This window comes from Chelonia mydas, chromosome 4 (genome assembly GCF_015237465.2).
Source record: "Chelonia mydas isolate rCheMyd1 chromosome 4, rCheMyd1.pri.v2, whole genome shotgun sequence".
In the NCBI taxonomy this organism is placed as follows: domain Eukaryota; kingdom Metazoa; phylum Chordata; order Testudines; family Cheloniidae; genus Chelonia; species Chelonia mydas.
In genome coordinates this window covers 122,098,765-122,126,365 of record NC_057852.1, presented here as the reverse complement: position 1 = coordinate 122,126,365, position 27,601 = coordinate 122,098,765, and the positions used below count along the sequence as shown (strand labels likewise).

General features: G+C 41.9%; 1 protein-coding gene across 3 annotated transcripts in view; it reads left to right on the top strand.

The window, feature by feature from the left end:
* Positions 1 to 448: 448 nt before the first annotated feature.
* Positions 449 to 27,601, top strand: part of FAM193A (family with sequence similarity 193 member A) — a 100,874-nt gene continuing 73,721 nt past the window's right edge. For all 3 annotated transcript variants that reach the window (XM_037898199.2, XM_037898198.2, XM_037898197.2), the window contains exon 1: positions 449 to 950. In XM_037898199.2, the coding sequence (XP_037754127.1) occupies positions 672 to 950 (279 nt within the window). In that variant the 5' untranslated portion in view covers positions 449 to 671. The remainder of the gene's footprint in view (positions 951 to 27,601) is intronic.

Below are 27,601 nucleotides of genomic sequence, written 5' to 3'. Positions count from 1 at the left end.
CTGGGAAACGACATTGCACCTAATAAAGTAGCTACACTGTATTCTACACAGGACTGTCCTGACATACCCTCTTTCTGTGCAATGGACTCTTGGAGGGCTGCCTAAGGACTCTACCCCTTTAAAAGCTCCTGCGGCCAACAATCACGTGGTGCTGTTAGACTCCTCCACCGCGGCTCCTTCTTTGCGGCTTTGTAGTCCCCTGACAAGGGTGGCAACGTTGGTCAACCAGGCTAACGGCTGCGAAGAAAACTACAAATCCCATCGAAAGCTGCGAAACGAGATGACATAACCGACCGCTCCCGGCTGGGCCGCGCAATGCACGCCGGGAGTTGTAGTCCCATCCCCTCCCGCTGCTAGGATGCGGTGCCGAAGTGGCGGCGGATTACGACTGCATTTCCCGGTGTGCTGCGCGGCGCGGGTTCCCGTCAGCGCAAGGGGGAGCCCCCCGACGTAAAGGGGGATCACTTTCCCCTTGTGTCCGCCATATTGGACGGTAACTCTGGTCAGCGGCGCTGGGGCCAAGGGAGTCCCCGTTACAGTGACAGTTCGTGCACCCCTGCTCCTCGGTGCCCGGGGCGGCCTGTGCCCCGCCCTTACCCGCTCCCCCTTCCGGGCGCTGACGGCGGCTCCGACCTCCTCGCTGCCCCCTCGCTGCCCGAGTGTCAGACACGATGAGTCCGGCCGACGCCAAGCGAGGAGCCAAGCGCAGAAAGAACAAGCGGGGCGGCGGCCTCGGCAGTACCGGCGGGCCCGGACCCGGCGGCGGCGGCGGGGCGGGAGGCCTGAGCAAGAGCGGGGCCGCCTCGGCATCGGCCGCCCTGCGGGCTCCAGCCCAGGCGGTGGCTGCCACGCCGAGCGTGGTGGGCGGCCTGCTGACAGCGCCGGCAACGGCCACCGGCAACGGAGCCCTGAGCGGCGGCGCTGGAGGGGCCGGGGCGGGACATGGCGAGGTGAGGATGGGGGGGCGGGGGCGCGCTGCGTGGGGAGGCCTGGCCGCACCCACCCCCTCCCCGGGAGCAGGGGCCGCCGCCCCTGGGTGGGGAGGCGGGGAGCCTATAGCGGGGTCCGCTCTGCGGCCGCAGTGACAGGCGTCCCGCTGCAGCGGAGCCCCGCGCACGGCCGCCCGCCCGCGGGAGGAAGCCTGGGGGAGCTGGGCAGTCATCCGCGGTGGCGGGGAGAGCCCCCTTTTGGCCCGTTCGCAGCCCCCCAGCAGCAGGGAGGCCCGGGGTGTTGCCTGCCCCCCCACCCTTGCAGCGGGGATGCAGGGCTGGGCACTGTCCTTTCTCCCTACCCCACGGGGGCAGGGCGCTGCAGCCTGATCCAGGCAGCGTGGTGGTGGGGAATCTCGGGGAGCATCCCATGCCAGGCATCCCATCTTTCTGCGCCCCCAGGGCTTGTGCTGAAGCTTGTGGGAGGAGGAGCGAGAGAAGAGGTTTGAGGCGTTGCCACCTAGGGCACATGCTCTCTCCTTAAAGTGAAGTTCCCTTTTCTCCGAAAATATTTTCATTGAAAAGTTGCATGTTCGTTACTAGTGGGTTTGCAGACTTGCCTGTTGAGCTGTTGAAACCATTTGGGCATGTTTGCTCAGTTTTACTAGTTGCACTTCAGTGAGGTTTATGGTAAGCATCTCATATTGTGCAGTGATACCTGTCTTAGGTGACTGACCGAGGTTCAAGTAAAAATCAGTTACAGTATTGATTTTTTTTTTTTTTTTTGAGAGATACTCTGTTGTCATAACTAACAAGACAGCAACTGAAGTTGACCTTTCCCCCCCACTTTTCTTTAAAGGCTGAACAGATTTTTGTTGAGAAGTGCACTAAGGTTAGATTTAGGTGCCCCACTTACAGGGGGGTTACCTGTTGGCAATGTCCTTACTTGCAAGTTTCAGTGTATACCTCATTTGGCACCTTCATCTTCCTTCTCCATAGGAAATTGTCAGATACATGGGGGAAGAAAGAAGAAATGGTTTCTGTGGTGTGAGAGGGATCCAAAATACTTAATGATGTAACCAACTGGATTTTAGTTCTGTGTGTGGTCTTACCTCCTGTTTGTTTTGCTAGGGCAATGAGAATTCATCAGTGATGAATATAAACTTGTTTTATTTATAAATACAGTAACCTGGCCCTCCCTCCTCAAAACCCCCCACCCAGCATCAGCTGCAGCTTAGTTATGACAACTATGAAGCTATCCTGCTAATGCAGTATTTATGTCAAACATAATTTCCATTTGGGACAATAGGTGCTAACATAACTTGTTAGTCTTTAAGGTGCCAAAAGTACTCCTTTTTTTTTTTTTTTCACATAACTTGTGAATATCTAGAAGAGGTATGGATTTTACTGCTGCATTGGGAGGAGGCCGTCAAACTCTACTGTTATCCCAGAAAATATCTAGTGAGAGGCTGAAGTTCAAGTTAAAAATCTGTATAACACTTTAATAGAATGCAGGTGCTTCGGGGGCAGGGTCTGCCTACTACAGTGTCTAGTGCAATGGCGCCCCAATGTTGGTTGATCCCTAAGCACTGTGGTAATACATGTGATTGACGTGCCAGGGGAAAATGGAGCGAGCATACTACAGAATATGGTAGATTAAAGTGATTCAGCCAGTGAAGGGGTTTACTGTCCCTGATAACTTGGGTTGTCTATAGATTGTGTGTCTGTGATAAGCAGAGTCCAGAAAAATATTCTGCGAGTGGCTTTCTTAAGATGGTTACTGACTAGCAGATCTCTTGCAAAAGCTCATCCAGGAGGACAGAATGGGCTGGTAATCCTTCCACTTAAGCGCTGCCTTTAGATTTTAGACTTAGTAGTTGTCATTTATGTGTCTCACTTCTAAGATAGACCACCATCTCTTTGAAATTTATACAGTATTTAAACTTTAAATAATTGTGAAAACACTTTCAGATGTTACTGTATGCCCTTGTTCATAGTAGAGAACTTAAAAAAAATTTTCTGCCCTTAAGTGAGAGAGTACTGTATTATACAAGTCATTATTTTGTAAGTCAGTTCCACATATAACAATTTATTTTACTTCTTTAGCTTATACTTTTAAATATACTCATAGGTTATCAACTGTTTCCATGTTTTCACAACATTTGATGTTACGAACGATTCTGCAAGCTGGTTGGCAAATATCAATTGGACCAACTAGTTAAGTTGGAAGTAAATTCATGAGACTGGATTTATATATACAAGGTAGCAAACATTACAATTGGTTTTATAATGGGAGCAAACAGATAATCCACTATGCCATGTTACTGAAAGCCACATATACTTAATACTACATTTGAACACTGATAGATGTGGATTGGCTCACTTGCCTCATGTCATATACACTGATATTTTTCTTGACACATTAAATATTTTTTGATTGTGGTAATGCAACAAAATTGCCAATACTTTGTCATTTAATGCCACAGTTGTTTCAAGCATATAAGCTAAAATAATTTGTCGTTTTCTAAATGTTGCATGTGCTCCAGAATGTAATACTCTAAATAGTTAACCACTCTGACAGTCAATAGTACAGGATCAAGACAAGATTTGTGATTTTCATTCACTGGGGTGATGGCTTACCATGTGTTTGCTTTCCTTCTCCACACAACCCAGAAGCTCTGTGTACCTTTCACGAATGACCTGTACAAATCAGGTGCATTATTTACGTTGGCTGCGTGAAAAGAAAATGGCATGCTAGTACCTCTACTGTCATAATCAGATTTGCATTACTTTCATCTTGTACAAAATGTTGCTAAGTGTCTGTGAGGTGGTATGAAAAATCAAAAGCCATTGTTCTAATTTACAAACTTTAATGGCTTCTGATCGCTCATAATATATATTATAAAATCCTGTTACTGTTGACTGCTTAGCTGGGACTGCACCCCAGAATATAATGTAGTCAAGTTGCTAGCCCACTAATACTGCTCTGTGTCAGTTGTGTCCCCCTCGTATTGGAAAGACTTTTTATGTTGCTGAATTATGGCACCCCCTCCCATTAGAGTTCTATTAGCGTAAACTCCTTTTAGAACACATCATTAAATTTAACCTACACTATAGAAATTTTTTTTAAGGAATGACCTCTTGTATCCTACATATTTGTTATGTGCAAATCAGTTGCTAATTATCTGGTGATATATTGATAAAAGATGTTTTATAAGCAAAGTTGGATTGAGTTTTAAAATAGCCCTTTTCTCAATTTTCAAATTCTAGCTATGATTTTCATAGCTAATGAACATCATAATTAAATTGAGATTTTTATGGTTCTTAGCCTAAGATTCTCATTTCCCTGAGTTTCTGCATTAAACATATGCTAAATCTTGTCCTGTGATGCAAGCAATTCTTTTTTAAAAAAAAATCATATTGGAGGTTACTCTTTTGGCCCTATGTACTTACTTGAAAACATCAGAATTCCTGTCTTCCAAATAATATTGTGCAAGTGTTCTACAGAAACTAAAGATGCTTTCCTTGGTGTTCCTTTAGTGAGGAAACTTGTTGGTGACACTAGTTGAACTGGAATTGGAAGCTACACGGTTTAGGCTTGTGGGGTAGGATCATAAGACTTTACATATATCTTTGTAATGATAAAATAATGGCTACTGGGAATAGTGTTGTGGGATGGAGAATCAAGTGTCACATTAAAAATAGAATATTTTATGATCTGAAGTTTGAGCATATAGACCAGACATTTTTAAATTAAATATCTCATTTATCAGTGAAAAGAAAAGTGAGCGTTTTTAAAAAAATGTGATTATACTGTGTTCTGTGGTGATGGTTGAAATTTTGATTGAATCTGTGGGATATATTTGGAGTTGCTTTTTATTGGTCACTGCACAATACAGGATTCTGTGGTGCAGAAAAAAGTTGTAAAGTTGGCTTTGTGTGATAGCTTGCCTAGGTAGTTGGGTGTGAAGAACTGCTTGTCTGACTGACCTGTTCCAGTAGACCTTACTACAGGTCTGAGTGAATTTGTGTGCTTTAACTAGAATGAACAATTTAGTAAGCCAAAGAGGGGAGAAATTGCTATCTATCTTAAAAATATTGTCTCTAGATAATGTGTACTAATATGATCAATCTTTGTACAATTAAAAACCTTCTGACACAGACTAACTTAAAATATTTTACCAAAACTCTGTTAGATGTACTCCATTTACCTTTTTCTCATTATCAAAGGTATTGATGGATCCCCCTCCAGAATAGGCTGGCTCCTCTGATTTGATTCATTCAGCAACTGCAATCCAGTGCCCATGACATGATTACTTTCATGGTAGTGATATTGCATGCATTGGATTGTGGCATTACTGAATGATTCAAACAGGCAGAGGAAACTGATTACAGAAGAGGCAGTTTCTATTCTTATTGAAATCTAAATTTTAGCTAACACTTTTCCTTTTGTTCTGTCACTTTTTTCTTTTCTTTATGTAAGGGTATATATTATTTTTGACCAACTTTATCTACTGTAAAGTGGACACTTTCCTATTAAAACATATAAGTATATTGGGTATTGAGACACTTCTGTAGTAGTTCACTTGTGCACTTAACTGCAGGCACTACATTTTTATTTTGTTATTTAAATGCAGACTGTCCCTGCCCTAAAGATCTTACAGTCTGATAATAGTAGATACATTAAACAGAATGGAATCATTAGGGTGTGGGTTTTTATAGCTTACATAGTTAAATAGACTTGTGAAGTTAGAAACAAAATCCACTGTAGTTTAAATTATTTTTAACTCTCTGATCACTTAAAATTTCAAAACAAGCTTAATGTCCCTTTTATACTGACATAAGAACGGCCATACTGGGTCAGACCAAAGGTCCATCTAGCCCAGTATCCTGTCTTCCAACGGTGGTCAATGCCAGGTGCCCCAGTGGGAATGAACAGAACAGGTAATCATCAAGTGATCCATTCACTGTCTCTCATTCCCAGCTTCTGGCAAAAGTAGCTTTTGCTTTATTTGTTCCTTGGGCTAATTGAGATACACTCTTCCCATGTCTCAGATTTATCTGATAAAAGGGTATGTATGTATACATGACGTTGATGGCTCTCAAATCCAGGTCTGTTGCCTGCATTTTTTCCTATTATACATGTGTTAATGTGAGCAGATATCCAGAGTAATCAGACTTGAACTGCTACATTAAACATCCAAACAGCTTGTCTAGAACAAATATTAATACGGTTGAATGACAGGTTTCAGAGTAGCAGCCGTGTTAGTCTGTATTCGCAAAAAGAAAAGGAGTACTTGTGGCACCTTAGAGACTAACCAATTTATTTGAGCATGAGCTTTCGTGAGCTATAGCAGATGCATCCGATGAAGTGAGCTGTAGCTCACGAAAGCTCATGCTCAGATAAATTGGTTAGTCTCTAAGGAGTACTTGTGGCACCTTTTCTTATTGCGAATACGGTTGAAGTTTCACATGCGTCAGATTCTGGCTTAGCTATACCATCAAATATTTCATATAACTAAGGTATCCTATGGCTTGAAACATACAGTCAGAGGGAAGGTTTGTCTTGCCTTGTTGGACATCAAAATTTTGAGAGAAAACTTAAAAATCTAATTTTAGCTACCTTCAAATATACAATGCAGCTGCCCCCAAAACTCCATTGTTTGCAAAAACTTAAATCCTGTTGTAGGTCACTACATAATGATTAGATGCAAATTCACATGAAAAAATAGTTTCTGAAAAATGAATGGGTGCAGATAGAGAGCAAGGTAAGGTATTATCCAAATCTTAGTCTAATCACAGTATAAACTAATAAGGTTGAATTTTGAACCTTTATTTTTGTTTGTGATTTTTTTTTTTGATTAATGCACGCTTTTACCTTTCCTTTGGTAACTTGGAGGAGGAATTGGGCCCCCTTATCTTTTCAATCTACAGGTAGAAGCAACCCATAGCAGTTAACAAGGAAAATGTTGGGTCCCTAAGGTAGGGGTTCTCAAACTTCATTGCACCACAACCCCCTTCTGACAACAAAAGTTACTACACGACCCCAGGAGTGGGGACCGAAGCCTGAGCTAATTTGATTCATTCCGAAGATAGCTTTAAGAGAAAGGGCTTAAAAAGTTTGTTTCTACCTCATTAGAAAGACTGAAATGTAACAGAATGGGCATTTCCAACACTATCATGAGGCCCAATTCAATACAGAACACTAGTGCTTTTTTTAAAAAAAAAATTGGTCCCTAAATTAGTGGTCAGTCTAAAGTAATATTTGTATCAGTAATGACTGATACATAAAATTCAAAACATTATTGTATCTCGTTTGCTCTAAATATTTAACCGATTCGGACTCAGAATTAGTATATTGGTCAAATATATATGTAACAGGACTGTTTGTCCTGTACTGAAACTTAGTGTGTTCTTTTTTGGTTGAAGAGAAATCAGGATCCTGAGACTCACAGTGCCCAGGGCAAGTGGGAAGAGGCCAATGCTCCAAGTCAGCAAGATTGACAGGCAAGCAGGCCAATGGGGGAGTCGAGCCCAGGACCCATTCCCCATGTGAGCTGGGACTGCCAGTGGCAAAGTAGAGCAGAGCTAAGGAGAGTTCAGCAGCCAGAGTTTAGCTGGGGGCAAAGCAGCAACAGTAGCACTGAGCCAGAGAGGCAGAGCTGGAGTAGCACAGATCAGTTGCTCTGATGATGAGCCAGGGTTGAGCTACAGCAGGGAGCTGCATGGCCAGAGCAGGGGAGCAGATGCCAGCTATGCCACAAGTAACACTGGAATCAAACACAGTGAGTGGCAGGAGGGAGTGAGGTGGGGCCTTTATCAGAGAGGGCTGAGCAGAGGGAGACCTGTCAGACATGAGGGCCTTGAAGACTGGACTGGGGGAGGGGACATGAAACTGACAGCAGGGCCAATACTGGGGAGAAGGGTCCTGCCACCTGGAGCCTCAGGGCGTGCGGCCACCACCAGAGCCAGTACTGGGTTTACAATGGCACTGGGACCACACTCAAAAGGGGTCCCAGTGGGTCAACAGTGTGTCATGTGAGTCAACAGTATGCCCTTGTTGCCAAGAAGGCCAACGGCATTTTGGGGTGTAAAAGTAGGAGCATTGCCAGCAGATCGAGGGATGTGATCGTTCCCCTCTATTCGGCATTGGTGGGGCCTCATCTGGAGTGCTGTGTCCAGTTTGGGGCCCCACCCTATAAGAAGAATATGGAAAAATTGGAAAACGTCCAGCGGAGGGCAACAAAAATGATTAGGGGGCTGGAGCACATGATTTGTGAGGAGAGGCTGAGGGAACTGGGATTGTTTAGCCTGCAGAAGAGAAAAATGAGGGGGGATTTGATAGCTGCTTTCAACTACCTGAAAGGGGGTTCCAAAGAGGATGGATCTAGACTGTTCTCAGTGGTAGCAGATGACAGAACGAGGAGTAATGGTCTCAAGTTGCAGTGGGGGAGGTTTAGGTTGGATATTAGGAAAAATTTTTCACTATGAGGGTGGTGAAACACTGGAATGCGTTACCTAGGGAGGTGGTGGAATCACCTTCCTTAAAGGTTTTTAAGGTCAGGCTTGAAAAGCCCTGGGTGGGATGATTTAGTTGGGGATTGGTCTTTGGTCCACTTATCCAAAAAGTGTGCTCATGGCATCTTTGTAAGACATGTAGCATGCATTTTTTTTTTTTAAAGTGGAGAATGATAATTCTGGGTCCACTTTAAAACTAAAATTCCATTGATGCTATCTTTTTTAAAATTTTGGAATAAAAGAAGTTTCCTAACTTAGTTCACTCCTTGTAAAAAGCCTCCAATTTTACTCTATTTTTCTGAAGTAAAGTTATGATAGTACAGTCATGGGCACTTCCATGAAATCTTGCTGTTGCTAAAATCTTTTTCCTGAAGCCAGTGAAATAAGATGGGGAGGGAGTATAGATGAAGAGGTAACATGGAGTATGATTGAACTTCAAGAACTGTCTTCAAGTGCAATATTCTGCACAATAGAGGTCCTTTAATATATAATGAACCATTGAACTAAGCTGTGATAGCTTTGTAAAACAGTTAATTTTAAAATACTCCAGAATAGTAAAGAACAAAGAAAACAAACGTTTGTTAGGTAATTCTGTTCATTCACAAGGTACGAAATTCATAGTATTTCAGAACTGAGATCTTTGTTCTTCATTACATTTCAGATCCCTTAGCAGGGAAGGAAGGGGCATTACTCGTCTAAATTATTGAAATGTTAAATAAATAACTTGTTGCTTGTCACAGTGTGTCAGTTTTGTTCACTTTTTCATTTTTAGAATCAGTAACCATTATTTTTCACTGGAGGTTAGTACTGAAATTCATATTCTTCTAAGAAGTGTACCTGATTTAGAAGGGTGAAGTAAACTATTCATTACAAGTACTTTAAGCTGACTTATCTCAACAGCCCTTGTCTACAGAAAGTGAAATTTTGTCTTTTTCCGCTAGATTAATGAGATCTAATGGCCGGACCTGCAGAAGCTAGAGAAAGTCACAGTAGAAATAAGTGTCAGGTTTTTTTAAAAGTGAGGATAATAACCATTAGTATAAAGTTTTCCTGGGTCATCGCTTCTGCAGAATCAAAGTGTTTTTTATATATATGTGTGTGTGTGTGTGTATATATATGTACACACACACACAATATCAGCAGCATGGGATGTTAAAATTAAATCTATTATATATACATATTAAATACACATACCCTTAATACTGTATGATTGCTAAATGTGACTAGAATGTAAATGGATCCAATTGTGGTCTGCCAGAGTTTGCAGACAGATGGCTCTAGTGCTGCGGTAGCTGGCGGTAGCTTTCCAAGCTATAACAGACTGAGAACTGACACGATTGTTTTCACTGCTTCTCTTGAAAACCCTGGTGGCTGCCTTTAAATTAGTTCTAAGTCAACTTAGATTTTTGGAAAATCTGTAAGCAACAGCAGATGCAAGCACACTGAAACTGTTCATTGGAAAGCATAACTCACAAACAGGTTGGGGAAAGGATTGAATGTTGGGCACATCACTCCACAGCATCCATAAGTGGGTTGTGGAAGGGGGTATTGTAGCAGAAACCTCACTCACAGTTGCAATACGTGGGAGACTTCACGGAGGGGGGGAACACAGAATGCTCTTGTGTTCTGGCAACCCGGGGTAGTGGGAGGGGCTTCAAAGGCAAGATGGAGCCACTGATCAGGTTCCCGGGATAGCACCCTGGCAAGAATTGAATTGTAACAGAGTCCCTTTCCCCTGGATGAATGGGGCAGGGGCAGAAGTTACATCTTCTGTATATTATGTTTGATTTAGTCTCGTGGCTGTTTGGAGTCCGGTAAAATTTCCAAGCCCCGTCTGAGGGGCTGTGTAGGTGACTGAGTATGGGGGTGGAATGGGCAGGTGAGGAAGGAGTGATGGACTAAATTGAAGAGACTCTGGGGGCAGACTAAATAGGCTCTGTACCTTGATGTAGGGAAAGAGATAATTGGAGAGGGGGATGAGAATGAAAAGAGGAAACACTAACAAACCAGGAAAAGATGGATAGTAATCAGAGATGATGAGATGATAAAGAGAGTTGATGAAACCAGGAAGGGAAAGAATCTAAACAAAAGTAAAGTTTTTTTTAAAAAATCTATATTAAAATATGACTGACAGTATTATACAGTTAAATACTTGATTCCTTTATTACTGGGGATATGGCCTGAGGGACAAGGGTGCATGTGTCATGGCATTACAGGTATTCTTTTACCTTGGCTAGTAAGATTAACCTTTGGGTTCATAGGTGTTAAATGTTTTAAACCCTGTTATTATCTACCTCTCAGTGCCTCTGTATTATAACTAATCACAGCCATTCACTTGGTAAAACTAATACAGATCCAGAATGGGTGGAGGGAGTTTATTATATCATAGTCTCTGAAGAATTTTCTTTTAGTGTGAATTATGAGTTTTCATAATCTGTGCATTTCATTATTGGGATTTAGCAGTCCATTACAAATAACTATTTTTTTATTTATTTGAAAATATTCAGTGTTAATGTGACATTCTGCCAAGTGTTCTAAGTCTACATTGACTTATGTTCCATTTAAAACCTCATCCTGTCAGAATGCATCTATGGCAGCACAGTGCAAATGAGAAGAGGTGGCATTGCCAGCTTTGGAATGCATACTGTCTTCAACCACTTGTTATCTTTGATGCTTTTTTGAGGCGAGGAAACTGGTGTCAAGTAGCTTTATGCTGAGGTGGTTTCTGAGCCAATAAATAAATTATAGCTGTTGTGAACTTTCACTTCTCTTACACATCAAGAACCAAGTGTTACTGCACTTAAATGGGGCACTAGTTTTTATTTGAAAATTAGATCTGCTTCATTTCCTACTTAACCAGTATGCGGAAGTGGTAGTTTTAACTCCCAAAGGTAAGCACATAAAAAGCTCTGAGGATGGTGCTAGAATCAGACGTTGTGTGAAAACATAAACTATTTAAAAACTATCATTTTTCTCCAGTTTTTAATTATCTTGATCCAAAAAATTAAGTGTGGATAGCCCCACCTGACTAAAATGCTTTGAGTAAATGATCTTTTTTTGAGCATTTTTTATGCCTTTTGTGGCTGTTAAGACAAAATATGGAAACAGAATTTTGGCACAGTAGTGTAGGTATTTAAATACTAAACTGAACAATTTAAATGACTCAAACTTTTTAGAGCTGGGGTTAGAAGGATGTGTGAAGCTTTGTGATTTTAATTAGAATGCCACCATTGAGTGTGAATTTCTGGACTTCTGTCACTAATAGAAAATTGTTATACTTAATTTTCTTTAAGAATGTATTAACATCATGGCATGTGTACATGTGTAGTACATACTCTTCTGTATTCATGTAAATTTTTATTTTTGGGGTAGGAAATCACTGAAATAAAATACATCATTTGAGTTCTTATTAAGCAAAGGTTATGAAGTGGCTACCTGAAGCTAATGTAGTTCCTTGCTAGTCTTGCTCATTCAGTTTCATTTGTAGTATTTAGCAGCCTTTGGAAACAGAATACTTGCCTTATACAACATCCATCTTGCCACCAGCTTTTTAACCATGTCTGGACTACCATACTGCTTTGTCAGCCTTTAGTGTTTATAACTTATGTGAAGTTCGTATCCAAGTGATTGCTTAGCTTTTCTGAACTGAACTACTCCAGGCTGTTGATCCTCAATAAGCTGCTACCACAGCAGGTCATAAGTTAATGGTTTTGTTTGGAGTTCATTTTAAGTGCTCCATGATCTTGTTGTAAGATAGCAGCGACTTGTGTAGGTATAGGTAAATTGCTGCAGAAGAAAGATGTCTCATGGTGGAAGCACAAGTCTTCTTCAATTTGACTTACTGTAATATAAATCAGTTTTGAAGTTTTATTGTGTGGATGTGTGGGAAATAAAGGACTTCTTCACTCCTGAATGGGTGACGGGATGGATCACTTAATGATTACCTGTTCTGTTCGTTCCCTGTGGGGCATCTGGCATTGGCCACTGTCGGAAGACAGGATACTGGGCTAGATGGACCTTTGGTCTGACCTAGTATGGTCGTTCTTATGTTCTTAGAAGCATAGGCGTCGATTCCTTGGGTGCTCTGGGGCTGGAGCACCTGCGGGGAAAATTTAGTGAGCGCTTTGCACCCACTGGCAGCCAATCTCCCCTCACCGCCGCCATCTCCTCCCCTGAGCATGCAGTGTCCCCTCTCCTCCGCTTACCTCCCAGTGCTTCCTGCCTGGCTGCCATCAGACAGTTGTTTGGCAGCTCTGGGATGGGGTGGAGGGGAGAAGCAGGAACATGGCGTGCTCAGGGAGGAGGTGGGACCAGGGTGGGGATTTGGGGAAGGAGTTGGAATAGGGGCAGGGAGGGGGCAGAGTTGGAGCGGGGACTTTGGGGAAGGGGTTGGAATGGGGGCAGGGCTGGGTCAGGGCTTCATGGAAGGAGTGGAGTCAGGGCGGGGCTGGGGGCAGATGGGGTTGAGCACCCACTGGTGGGAGCAGAAGGTGGCGTCTATGCTTAGAAGATGCATTCTCTCTTCCCAATCCCCAAGATTCTCCTTGTTGCTGCGGTTGTATGTGTGGTTGTCTTTATTCTGTGTTCTCCTCTCCCCTGGGCTGTTGTGCAGGTTTATCTCCATTACCCTATCCCTTTCCCTAACTTCAGTTTGAGGAGTCCTCTTAGTGAAGTAGCATTAATGTCTTCCTCTGCTTCTGCTCATAACTATTCCAAGCAAGAGTAGAGGGAAACGGACTGATTTTTGTCAGTTTCATTGTTATCCAAAGGGTTTTGAATAGCTGTAGTGAAAATGAACCCACTGATTATTACCCTACTGATACTCAAAACTTTCCCAAGTTATATTAGAGGCACTTGAGCTGTCTGCAGACTTAGGAAGACAAAAATGCATCAGATATACTTAGCTTTCCAAATGTGAACCATCAGCACAATCATAAGAATTGGAAATTTTTTAAAAATGAAAACTTAGATTCTGCAGAAGTTGGTGACACTCTCAAGGAGACGTATCACTTCCTTGGGGGTAGAGAGGGTTTTTTCAAACCATGAATTTTAATTATGTATTGAGAACTGGCTACCATACTTATTTCAAGTTCATGACTACAGAGTATTGTAAACTTTCTGTGGTGCAACTGTTAAACCTTTCTCCCCCCGCCCCCAGGTAACCTAGTCCCAAAAGAATAGGTAACATAAACAAAGATGAGTTATCTATTGTATTACATACTTATATTTTGGGGGACACAGTTTCACTGGTTGCATGGTTCAGAGTTTTGTGATCCACTGAGATGATAAACAGTAATATTCAAGGATTTCAAAATTCTAACCTTTTACTTTAGTGACAACTATGGAATAGGTTTTTAGGTCTCTTCCTAAAAATTTCTTCCATCTTATCACAACTTTTTAACATGGCGGAAATTGCCTCATAGCAGTAGTGAATAGGAGCATTCTTGGTTTATTCTTCCAGACCTATTTCTTTTTCGTCAGAGGAAAATATTAGATCACCTGTTCTTCAGCAGCTTGTTGAAACACAACTGGTAACCACCCAGTGAAGATGTGTTCCTGAAATACCTCTGGGTGCAGTTTCCCAAGAAGAAGGGGGGGGAAAAAACCCGCATTTTTTTTTAAAAAAGCGGTTGTCACAATTACAAGAAATCTACCCCTACCCCACCCAAAAGACTCACAACTCAGAGTGATTGGTTTGGCAATGTTCATGCTTCATCATGCGAAGCAGCCACATTTACATTCATGTAACTTCTGATTCAATGGAGATCCACTGTCTTAGATGGCAGAGTCACATGTTAGAGACTTCAAATTCAGTAGCACAAAGCCTTAAACATCCAAAAATTGAGAGCTAAAATTGTTTTGCAGCTAGACTGAGTAGATCAGTGGAGAAGGGAAAAGGAGAGGGAAGTAGAGCTGCCCAGTGAGATGTCTTGCTGCTGATCCCAGTTTCCCAATCCAATGTCTAGCCTGCTTGCCTCATTCCTTTTCCTGTGTTCACTAACAATTAAGCCTTTGTTTGGGAACAAGGAACTGGGCTATGTAATTGGCGTGGGAACGACAACGTAGTGGGGGGGCCATGGAGACAGCAGCGATTCTACTGCCCAGACCTGTTTCCTCCTTTGCCCTTCCTGACATAGATTAGAATGAACACATGGCCCCCAGCTCCCTGCCCATTTCTCTCTAATATTGATAATGTCAGTGTGGTTAAATATCTGCTTTGACACCTATTTAGTAAAAACCTAGAAAATTCCCCTGCAAGATGTCACTAATTTGTACCATAGTATATTTACCTGACAGTAAATTAGACTTGTAACTGCACATTCTTTAGTGCAGTCACCAGAACTGCCAGTTCTGTCAACATTCACAACTACACGAATCTCAACATGCATACCTTGCTATTTGAACCACATAATAGCCAAGCAGTCAAACTCAATTGTAGTCTAAAATAACCACCCACAAGCAGAATTCGCCACAACTACATTTAAATGCCCAACCTTAACTCTGGCCTTGGATAGAGTAAGAGAGATGTTGCGGTAAAAACGTAATATTCTCTGTACATAAATGTCTGTTCTGAGGTTTCACTGATTCATAGCTTAAGGTCAAAAGGGACAATCATGTCTGACCTGTGTATCATAGGCCATTAATTTTCACTCTTTTCCCCTGGTATTATAGCATCATAGAAATGCAGGACTGGAAGGGACCTCATCTAGTCTCATTCTCCCCTGCCTCCCAATGCTGAGGCAGGATAAAGTATACCTAGACCATTCCTGATATGTGTTTGTCTAACCCAGGACTCCCTGTCTGCCCTGGCCCTGTGCCACGCCTCTCCTGGAAGCGGCTGCAACATGTCCCTGCGGCCCCTGGGGGAGGGAGGCAGAGGGCTCCACGCGCTGCCCTTGCCTGCGGGTACCTCCCCCGAACCTCCCATTGGCCACGGTTCCCTGTTCCCAGCCAATTGGGACTGGGGAGGGGGGGCGGGCAGAGCCTGCAGGCAAGGGCAGCGCACGGAGCCCTCTGTCCCACCTCTCCCACAGGGGCCGCAGGGATGTGGTGCTGGCTGCTTCTGGGAGTGGCGCGGGGCCCATGGTGCCATTGGGGTGGCAATCCCATGGGCCAGATCCAAAGCCCTGTTGGGCTGGATCCGGCCCTTGGGTCGTAATTTGCCCACCCTTGGTCTAACCTGTTCAGTGATGGGGATTCCACAGCCTTCTTTGCAAGTTTATTCCAGTACTATAGCTAGATTTTAGGGGAAAAAATTTAATCTAAATCTCGCTTGCTGCAGATTAAGCCCATTACTACTTTTCCTACCTTCAGTAGACCTGGAGAGCAGTTGATCACTGTCCTCTTTATAAGAGCCCTTAACATACCTGAAGACTTATCAGATCTCCCCTTCGGTCTACTTTTTCAAGACTAAACATGCCCAGTTTTTTAAGCTTTCCTCATACCTCTGGGTTTCTTAACCTTTTGTCATATTGGTTGCTTTTCTCTGGACTCTGTCCAATTTGTTCACATCTTTTTAAGTATTATGCCCAGAACTGGACACAGTACTCCAGCTGAGGCCTCACCAGTGCATAGCAGACAGAGACAGTTCTCTCCCATGTTTTATATATGATGCTCCTATTAAAACACCCTACAATATTTACCATTTTTGCAGCTGCTTCACCTTGTAGATGTAATCAACTTATGATTAACTATGACCCCCAGCTCCTTTTCTGCAGTACTGCCACCTAGCCAGTTATTCCCCATTTTGTAGTTGTGCTTTTGATTTTTGTCCCCTCTTCCGAATTGTAGTACATTGCACTTTATTGAATTTCATTTTGTTGATTTCAAACCAATTATCCAATTTGTCAGTCATTTTGACTGGTAATCCAGTCTTCCAGAGTGCTTGCAACCCCTCTTAAACTTGATGTAAGCACACTCTTCACTCCTATTATCCAAGTGATTAATTAAAACATTGAATGGTACTGGTCCCAGGACAGACCCCCGTGTGATCTGACTAGATACATCATCCCAATTTGACAGCAAACCATTGATACCTATTCTTTGAATATGGTCTTTTAACTGGTTGTGCATCCACTTTGGAGTAATTTCATCTAGTCCGTATCTCCATAGTTTGCTTTTGAGAATGTCATGTGGGACTGGGTCAAAAGCTTTCTAAAATCAAGATCACATCTCCTGCTTTCCCCAGCCACTAGGCCAGTAACTTTGTCAAAGAAAGAAATTGGGTTGGTCTGGCATGATTTGTTTTCGACAAATACATGTTGACTATGCCTTATAACCCTATTATCCTCTAGACTGTGGTAAATTGTTTGATTTGTTCCAGTATCTTTTCAGATATCAAAGTTAGACAGACTGGTCTGTAATTCCCCAGGTCCTCTTTGTTCCCATTTTTAAAGATAGATACTATGTGTTCTTCTTCATGTGTTCTTGAAAATAATCTCAGATGGTTCAGAGATCGCTTCTGCTAGTTTAAGTACCCTAGGGTGAATTTTATTATGCCCGTCTTGCTTGATTGCATCTAACTTGTCTAAATATTCTTTAACCTGTTCTTTTCCTATTCTGGCTTGTATTCCTTCCCCCTTGTCATTAATAGTAATTAGTGAAGACTGAAACAAAGTAGACATTGAACATCTCAGCCTTCTTAATGTCATTTGCGGTTAGCTCACATTACTCAATAAGTAGTGAATCTACACTTTTCTTTGTCTTTTGCTGATAACGTATTTATGGAACCTCTTCTGTACATAGGGATTTCCCTATGTACATAACCAAAGTGCTCTCCATACCTCCCTCCATCCCCGCCTAACCCATGAATGAATGAAAAGCAGATGCCAGCTCTACCTCTGTTTGTTTGTAGCTGTAATTCTTCTTATACCAGTAAAACAATGAACTAGATACCTTTGTCTTGTTAAATTGGGGGTGGGTCAGGTGCTGTCTCTAAACGTTGTAAAGGAAAATGCATGCAGAAACATACTTAATTTCCCTTCCCCTTCATCAGGCTCATCTGCACTCGTTTGGCAGGACTGGCTAGACACTGGTGGAGTTTCAATCACGTCCTGGCTCATAGCCTGGCTAGAGTCCCCTGCTGCACTCCCTGCACGCGCCTTCCCCCCCCCCTTTCCTTGTCACTGTTCATGGCAAGGGTCTCTGTCTTGGGCTCCTCCAAGATATCCACATTGGTCTGTGGGTTGCTGGTGGGATCTTCGTCAACTATGGCAGAGCAGCACCAGATCTATTATTGACCTCCCTGGCACAGCCCCTTCACTTTCATGCAGTACTGATTCCCATCATATCTCTTTGCCTGCATGCCTCCTGTGCAATCTTCTTGTAGATGCTGATGTTTCTACAGCTGGTCTGTAGCTGTGGTTGCACAGCCTGTCCTGGGCCTGTGGGGAAAGAGATCCAGTATATCATGTCTCCTCCAGGCAGGAGTATGTCTGGTGCATGAAGCCAGCATGGTCAGTTGCTCACAACATGGGTGAGTTGCTAGATGTGGTTGCCAAGATGGACAATCAGGAAAAGGCATTTCAAAAACATGTGAAGGGCTTCAAAAGGGGTGGTAGCTTCCAGTCTCTGTAACCCCTGGGTGGTGAAGTTTAAAACTGACCAGAGCGGTCACAATCACAGGGAGTGTGGGGCCTTGTGGGACTGCTGCTGGAGGACTGTTGATACACAGGTCCACATGCAGTCCAAGTGTCTATGCTTGGACTGCATAAACCTCAGTAGGTCGACCATGATTCTGTGCCATTTGGAGAGGTGCTTTTACTGTGTAGCTATAATGGGGAGTCTTACGTCAGCTGGAGACAAACTTAGGTGTGGATACACATGCACAAATAAGTCAATGCAAGGTGATTTATGGGACCTAACTTTGTAGGGTAGACCACACCTTAAATTGTCATTGGGCATCTGAGTTGACATCTTAGAGCTATTTTTAGGCTTGCTGCAGAGTTACATAGACAACTCTACATCAGTTACTCTGTGCTCACATTTTTTTAGGTTTTCTTCAAACTGCTAGAGACTTCCTTTCTTTGTGGATGGTTTTGTATTGTTTATTTAAATGAAAGCATGCTGGCTTTTCCAAGGTAACAAATCAGTTTAGCCAGCCAATAGATTAAAGAAACAGAAAAGCACTTTGATTCTCAAGGAACATATCTCAACCCTCCCTGAAAACTCTTATCAAACACATGAAATAATTAACTTGATGACTTACTGATCTGTCTACTTTTATAAGTAAAATACCTCCTTCTGTTTTTATGGCTTCATAATTTTAACTCCTGGTTCCACTTTGGGAGACCTCAGACATGTAGCTTCTTATTTCATATGTCGCACCATAACTTCTGGCAAAAATCTTCTTTTCTTGGAAGAGGGACTTAGGGATCTGCCTTAGTCTGAGATCCCTTAGTCAGAGAGTTTTCAATTACCCCATTCTCCAATAACTGTAGCCTACATTTTCTCCTACCTCAGCATCTGAAAATTAGGCAGAATGGAATACTTTCCTTTTGTCTTGCCTTATACTCTGTGTTACACAAGTCCTTTACACGCTCTTCAAGTCTTGGTGGGAACTTTGTGATTTGGATGGGTTTTTTTAAACTCAGGCAACTCAAGTTACAATCCAATACACTTATCTCCCTAGTGGTTAAAATGTCTTGGCGGGCAGGGTCTTTTCTGCAGCTTATTATAATTAATATTTTGAGTTCTGTCTCAGTAGTTTAAAAAGTCTGTTTTGAGCTGTCTTATCTGTCTTTGTCTAAGGTGGGTAAGTGGCCCAATATATTTAGTTGGGGTAGGCCTTTTTTTTTTTTTTTTTAAACTAGTGGATTTTTCTTATTACGGGGGTGTTATGTATGTCTACAAGCTATTAAATTGAGAATAGTACGGTTCCATAGTTAAGTATTTGAGTCAGAAAGTGATACTTTAAAGTTGTATACATAATCTGTCTTCCTCTTATGCTGCATATGCATTGTTAATTCATATAATTTTCTTGTAGTGCAGATACCTAGTATCTTGTAACTTCATTTTTGCTCACTTACGTTATTTTCATTGTAAGTACAGTAGAACCTCAAAGATATGAACACCAGAGTTACGGACTGACCGATCAACTGGACACCTGGTAAAACTGGAAGTAACCAATCAGCCACAGCAGAGCCAAAACTTTAAAAAAAGCAAATACTGTACTGTGCCTACATTGCATCTTAAAAGTAGGCACGTCTGGGCTGCTTGTCCCCACCCACTGAGTAGGGAGCTTAGATGCTACTGAAGCCTGGCCTGGAGTGTCAGCTGCTGGCTCTGGAGCCTGAACTGCTCTTTGTTTAGAGTTACGAACATTTCAGAGTTATGGACAACCTCCATTCCCGAGGTGTCCGTAACTCTGAGGTTCTACTGTACATGTGACAGACTTTGTATAGAAGTCACCTTCTTTAATGTATGTATTTTTATAATTTTAGTCCCTTGGTCTGTAAAACACTTAAGAAAATATTTAAAGCACACACCTGAATAGGGGCACTTACCTGAACTGGATGTCTGTTATTTATTTACTTTTTCCCGGCAGTGCAGTCTGTCTTCACTCTTAGCCACAAGTTAAGGAAGCCTATACGCTATAAGATTTAAATTATTCTATTACTCTATGTATTATCAAATCAGTATAAGTGTAGGTCAGTATTTCATACTCATGACTGTTGTGGAGTAATGCACAGTACTATAAGATGTGGCAGATGTGTTTAAGGTTGTGTGTGTGGGAAAGGGGGGAATATTGAATTGCTTAACTAGACCAATGCATGTTCACAAGAAGGCATAATTAAGGTTGTTTAGCTAACTTTCTAACTCAGTTAGTTCTTGGCTTTTGAATTCTTTGTTAAACTTGCCTCACTCTCTTAATGTAGTTTAATGTGATTTCCTAGACTTAAAAAATACCCTTAGAAGCTGTCCACCTGTGCTGTTTATAATATTTTACATAATCTATTCTCGGAACGATTTTTAGTTTTGCTAAACTATACTGGTACAATTTTTCGTTTTTATTTAAAACTCAGCCTGAACTGAAAACATTAACAAAAATCATCTTCATCTGCAGCTAATGTGCAGACACTAACAAGGCTCCCATTCCCCAACCCACAAAGCATTAATTTCACAGGTTAGTGAAGTTTTCAAATGGCATTGCTGCAGCAGTGGTAATGAGAGAATGAAATGTTGCAGGATGAAGTGTTTCAATCATTACAAAAATTAAACAGTAAATTTGGAATCAAAATGTCATTTAAAGTTCATGAAGTCTTAATTTATACAGGATTAAAAAACTTTCAATAACTTTGTAAATATGATTAGACTACTGGTGTAACAGCTCTGAAGCAGTTTTGTTAGAGAACTAACAAGGTTGGTAGCACACTAATGAGATGGTTTTGGGTCTTTTTGTAACCGACATACTTGTTTAAATATCTCTGGGGAAATATCAATGTTTTTTTAACTAGATGTAAAATCTGCCCCAGTCAAGGTAAAAATGTGATCTCTAAATGTATTAGTGGCTACATACTGCTAATAGGCTGCTGCTAGATGACATCTGACTACTTCCCAAAGGGCTTAAGTGAGTTACCTCCTCAGCACTCCCAGGCCCCACCACCTCATATCTGTGTAAGTGAGAGCTACATTTAGGCTCTCTCTCCCTGGCATTTTCCTTCTTTTACTTTCAGGTTAGGTAATCCTTCATTGCCTGGTGCCAGAGTTTGCATTTTCTTGAGGCAACATTTCCTCTGTCACCAATGAACATGTATTTCCTGCAGGCTAAACATGCTGGAGAGTATGGCCATGTATACTGTTTACACTACAATAGATGGAGTGTGCACTGGCATGACAGCCCTGATCCTGGCATATTCAAATACGTCACACAAGGTATACATTTATATAGTAGCCGTGTCAGCATCTTGCCACAGTTACCGCAGTTGTTCCACTGGATGGTCCAGTGGTAAGAACACTAGCCTGAACCCTGTGAGATCTGGATTCAATTCCTGGTCTCCCACAAACATCCTGTGAGACCTGGGGAAAGTCACACTGGATGTTTGAGGCAGAGGAGGAATTGCATATGCCTCCATTCCCCATCTGTAAAATAGAGATAATGGAACTTCCTGACCTCACAGGGTTGGTATGAGGATAAGTACATTAAAGATTGTTGAGCACTCAGATACTATTGTGATAGGGTGGCCATAAAAGCACCATCGATAGCTATCCTAGATGTAGAAAATAACTGCTGTACATTGGTTATCATTTGGTTATCACAATGATAACCAAAAGCGAATTTTTAGTGGCAATTGATGGAGCCATGTTTAACACTTTTTCTGACATCCAGAAGTGCGATTAAATTCTTCACTAATTTTCATTTTTCCCTTTCACCCAGGGAACTCAGCTTTTCCCCACTGAACTTCCTTTAGTTATTTCAAACAAAGTCAGATTGGCTGCTTTTGAGAGTAATGTAGTTGTGGATGATGATGATTTGGTTGGTAGGTGGTTAAGATAGACTTTCCACTGGTCTTCTCTAGATACAAGGGTATAATTTCCTGACAAGAGCCCTCATCTTTTCTGAACTCTGTGCTGCTTTTTTTTAAGCAAAGCATGAGAGAACTGCTGTTGGTTCAGATCGCTCTCCATAGGATAGGTCGTCTTTTTGTTCAGGCTTTATATTTTCATTTTCTCTGTTCAGAAGCTTAGGGTTTCGTGTATGTGATTGTTTGTTTTTTTTTAATTGTTGGAACTTTCTCTTTCCACACACCATATGGAGTAGTTGGGTCATTACAAAACCTAAACTTAATTTCCCCAATACTAATTTCTCCCTACTGTTATTCTCACTTTCTTGTCAACTGTCTGTAATGGGCCACTCTCTTATCACTTCAAAAGAGATTTCTCCTCCCTTGGTATCCTGCTGTTAATTGATTTAGCTCATTAGACTGACCTAACACTTGGTAAAGCAACCCATATCCTTTCATGTATTTATACCTGCTCCTGTATCTTTTACTCCATACATCTGATGAAGTGGGTTCTAGCCCATGAAAGCTTATGCCCAAATAAATTTGTTACTCTCTCTAAGGTGCCACAAGGACTCCTCGTTTTTTTGCTGATACAGACTAACACAGCTACCACTGAAATCTTTATCAATTTTTGCTGCTCAGGCTATTGAGCTAATGACCTAAATTATTTCCTTGAATCATAGTTGTGGGAACCTGGGAGGCAGTGACCATGAGATGGTCGAGTTCAGGATCCTGACACAAGGAAGAAAGGAGAGCAGCAGAATACGGACCCTGGACTTCAGAAAAGCAGACTTTGACAAACTCAGGGAACTGATGGGCAGGGTCCCCTGGGAGAATAACATGAGGGGGAAAGGAGTCCAGGAGAGCTGGCTGTATTTTAAAGAATCCTTATTGAGGTTACAGGGACAAACCATCCCGATGTGTAGAAAGAATAGTAAATATGGCAGGCGACCAGCTTGGCTTAACAGTGAAATCCGTGCTGATCTTAATCACAAAAAAGAAGCTTACAAAAAGTGGAAGATTGGACAAATGACCAAGGAAGAGTATAAAAATATTGCTCGGGCATGCAGGAGCGAAATCAGGAAGGCCAAATCACACCTGGAGTTGCAGCTAGCAAGAGATGTTAAGACTAACAAGAAGGGTTTCTTCTGGTATGTTAGCAACAAGAAGAAAGTCAAGGAAAGTGTGGGCCCCTTACTGAATGAGGGAGGCAACCTAGTGACAGAGGATGTGGAAAAAGCTAATGTACTCAATGCTTTTTTTGCCTCTGTCTTCACGAACAAGGTCAGCTCCCAGACTACTGCACTGGGCAGCACAACATGGGGAGGAGGCGACCAGCCCTCTGTGGAGAAAGAAGTGGTTTGGGACTATTTAGAAAAGCTGGACGAGCACAAGTCCATGGGGCCGGATGCGCTGCATCCTGGAGTGCTAAAGGAATTGGCGGACGTGATTGCAGAGCCATTGGCCATTATCTTTGAAAACTCCTGGCGATCGGGGGAGGTCCTGGACGACTGGAAAAAGGCTAATGGGGAAAGGGAAGAAGGAGGATCCTGAGAACTACAGGCCAGTCAGCCTCCCCTCAGTCCCCGGAAAAATCATGAAGCAGGTCCTCAAGGAATCAATTCTGAAGCACTTAGACGAGAGGAAAGTGATCAGGAACAGTCAGCATGGATTCACCAAGGGAAAATCATGCCTGACTAATCTAATTGCCTTCTATGACGAGATAACTGGCTCTGTGGATGAGGGGAAAGCAGTGGACGTGGTGTTCCTTGACTTTAGCAAAGCTTTTGACACGGTCTCCCACAGTATTCTTGCCAGCAAGTTATGGAAGTATGGGCTGGATGAATGGACGATAAGGTGGATAGGAAGCTGGCTAGATTGTCGGCTCAACTGGTAGTGATCAATGGCTCCATGTCTAGTTGGCAGCCGGTATCAAGTGGAGTGCCCCAAGGGTCGGTCCTGGGGCCGGTTTTGTTCAATATCTTCATAAATGATCTGGAGAATGGTGTGGATTGCACCCTCAGCAAGTTTGCAGATGACACTAAACTGAGAGGAGTGGTAGATATGCTGGAGGGTAGGGATAGGATACAGAGGGCCCTAGACAAATTGGAGGATTGGGCCAAAAGAAATCTGATGAGGTTCAACAAGGACAAGTGCAGAGTCCTGCACTTAGGACGGAAGAATCCCATGCACCGCTACAGACTAGGGACCGAATGGCTAGGCAGCAGTTCTGCAGAGAAGGACCTAGGGGTGACAGTGGAAGAGAAGCTGGATATGAGTCAACAGTGTGCCCTTGTTGCCAAGAAGGCAATGGCATTTTGGGCTGTATAAGTAGGGGCATTGCCAGCAGATCGAGGGATGTGATCGTTCCCCTCTGTTCGACATTGGTGAGGCCTCATCTGGAGTACTGTGTCCAGTTTTGGGCCCCACACTACAAAAAGGATGTGGAAAAATTGGAAAACGTCCAGCAGAGGGCAACAAAAATGATTAGGGGACTGGAACACATGAGTTATGAGGAGAGGCAGAGGGAACAGGGATTGTTTAGTTTGTGGAAAAGAAGAATGAGGGAGGATTTGGTAGCTGCTTTCAACTACCTGAAAGGGGGTTCCAAAGAGGATGGATCTAGACTGTTCTCAGTGGTAGCGGATGACAGAACGAGGAGTAATGGTCTCAAGTTGCAGTGGGAGAGGTTTAGGTTGGATATTAGGAAAAAACTTTTTCACTAGGAGGGTGGTGAAACACTGGAATGCGTTACCTAGGGAGGTGGTGGAATCTCCTTCCTTAGAGGTTTTTAAAATCAGGCTTGGCAAAGCCCTGGGTGGGATGATTTAGTTGGGGATTGGTCCTGCTTTGAGCAGGGGGTTGGACTAGATGACTTCCTGAGGTCCCTTCCAACCCTGATATTCTATGATTCTGTAATGGTTTAGATAATACTTAGTCCTGCCTTGAGTGCAGGGGACTGGACTAGAAGACCTCTGGAGGTCCATTCCAGTTCTGTGATTCTAAGATATAAGGAATTGTTGACTTCCCTGAAAAGCATGGTTTCTTCACAAGAGATGGTCCTTAAACAGATTTGTCTCTTTCACAGCTTAATTCTTGTGGATTGATTGTTAACATTAATGCTTGGAATGAAACCTAAGTCACCCTGGCACACTTCAAAATTATTAATAAATAAATTGACACTTCTTGCAATTTATATTGCTTTAAGTTTCTGCTGAAATCTTAGTGTTTTTTGTTTTGTAGCAGATTTCACTGACTCTTACGAACTCTGAAATCCCTTATATAGATCAAGGAACTTTGTCATTTTATGAGATGCCTTTAGCACTATGTCTTTTGGTTGGCTGTAGTCATACTTATGACATTAGCAATCAGTAAATATTCGTTTTGGTTTTTTTTGTTTTGTTTTTTGCTAGTTTCTACGCTATAGTAGTGAGACACTGACGAGTATGTGTTAGCAGAAATAACTCTGCCTTCTGTTCATCGCCATCTGAGGTGAGCAATTATCACCCAGAAATGCACACCTATAGTGTCGCCTTTCTTAATTAAAACATCACTAGTTCTCAGTCTGTTTTTGTGGACACTTTTTTTTACCAATAACCTACAAACAGTTTTTCAGAGCTCTTTATTTAAATATGAAGGACAAAGACCATTATTGCAACAACCAAGTATTATTGCACTACTTTGTCAACAAACTATGATAATACATTGGAGAGCTGAAGCTCTAGTTTTGATTGCCACTGCTGAAAAGTTTATTTTGGGATGTTGGCCCTTCAAGGGATGCAGTCTTAAATTGGCCCCAAATTTAAATGTTCTAAAGACTTCTATATTACTGAAGAGCAAAAGAAATGTACTCACTAAAATCAAAATAAAAGACAAATTTAAATGTTTTTAAAACTGTGGTTTTTAAGTGGCTAGAAACTATGAACCTGGTAATGAAACTGGTTTTTTTTCATTGTGCAAGCTGAGAGAACTATAAAAAAACAATGTGTGTTGTGACAAACTGATTTCTTAGGCCTTGCACCCTTCATAATATAGGGTGTAATTGTAAAGAGATCTTTCTGTGTTTTTAACATGATTTTTTTAATATGCATCCCTACAGTTGCGCAGTTTTGTGGCAGCAGTACCTCCTATAAGACTTAAAAGCTTTCAGGAGCATTGAATATTAAATAATGCAGTATTAACAAGCAAAAGTGTTAACTGTATCCTTACTTTTGGAGAAGGAGATGAGGTGGTGATCAAGCCTTGGTACTGTTAACCACCAGTCCCTGGCAGGGGCAGACAGTAGCTCTATCTTCTTCTTCGAGACTATTCAGGAGGGTAGTCTTAGGTAACTGCTTATCTAACCTGAGGGCTTTAATCTGTCAACCCTCTTTTAACGCGTATGTGACGTCATTAGGGGTAATGGGTGACATGAGGAGTTGTCCCTCCAGAACACAGATTAGTCAACGCCTTTTTCATGTAACCTGGTTTATGCATATAGCTCACTGTCTTGTTGGGATTGTGGCGTTTTCATGGGTGATTTTTAAAACATGTATGATGCTGAATTCTTGAAAAAAACTTAAATTTCTGTTTGTACCATTCTGCCAAGTGTTAGTTAGAACTGAAGATTTAGTTCTGAAAGAAGGTTAGAGTGGAGAGAGCTCAGCCTCAAAGTAGAACTCTAGTACGGTTGGTTTAAAAAGCATAGGTGGTGTAGCAAGTGGCATAAATAAAACATTCTGATTAATGGGTTCATCCGATATCTCATTTAAATCCTGTCTTTATCGCAGAAAGAAGGAAAGACTCTTCTATTGTCTTAACATTTTTTTAAAATGCTTGCTCGATAGTGGTTTTACTAAATTTATCTTTAGTCAGAGGGAAAACAACGTTGAAATCTATTAATCCTGTGTGATATTTAGAATATCAAAATATAAGGCCATATGTGGTAGTCTTACGTTATTTTCACCAGCCTGAATTTACACTTGATAGCATATCCTTTCCTCAGGGTGTGCTACCTGTCCTAATGCTATTTGATGGCAACATACTCAACTCTAACTTTTATAACTTTCTTATATCAGAACATTAACTGATTGAATAGCACACATTTTCCTCTTTTCCCAATATAGTACTCACCTCAGCACAGTGTTTGTTCATATAAAGAATATATGCACTCGTAGCTACTTAAGAGTGAAGTAGGCTGTTCTGATACGACTAGCAGATCGGGGCCACTGGACTCCTCGTTTTTGTGGATACAGACTAACACAGCTACCCCTCTGATATGACTAAGTCTGCTATTTGGCTACTGTCACCTTAAACACTCTCTCCATAAATAGTTTTGCATTTTTTGTAATAATGTAGTACTGTTAATATTTGTAAAAAAGCTTTGCTCCAACTTTCTTAAACGTCTGTCTTCCATTGAAAAGATTTTGGAAATTGAAAGATTAACTTACAATTTTCAGACAGCAGTAGACAAATGTGTAAGTTACAAAATCAAACTCTTCTATAGAACTGTTCTGGAGCTTAGTAATGAGAATGTCAGATTAAGAAGGCCTGTCTGCAAGTTTTCTATTCTCTTGTACTTCCACCAAACATGGATAAGTCACTCACTTTTCATTTTCTGGCACATCTATTTGATTCAGCATTCATTTATCATTTTAAAATGAGCTAAGATGG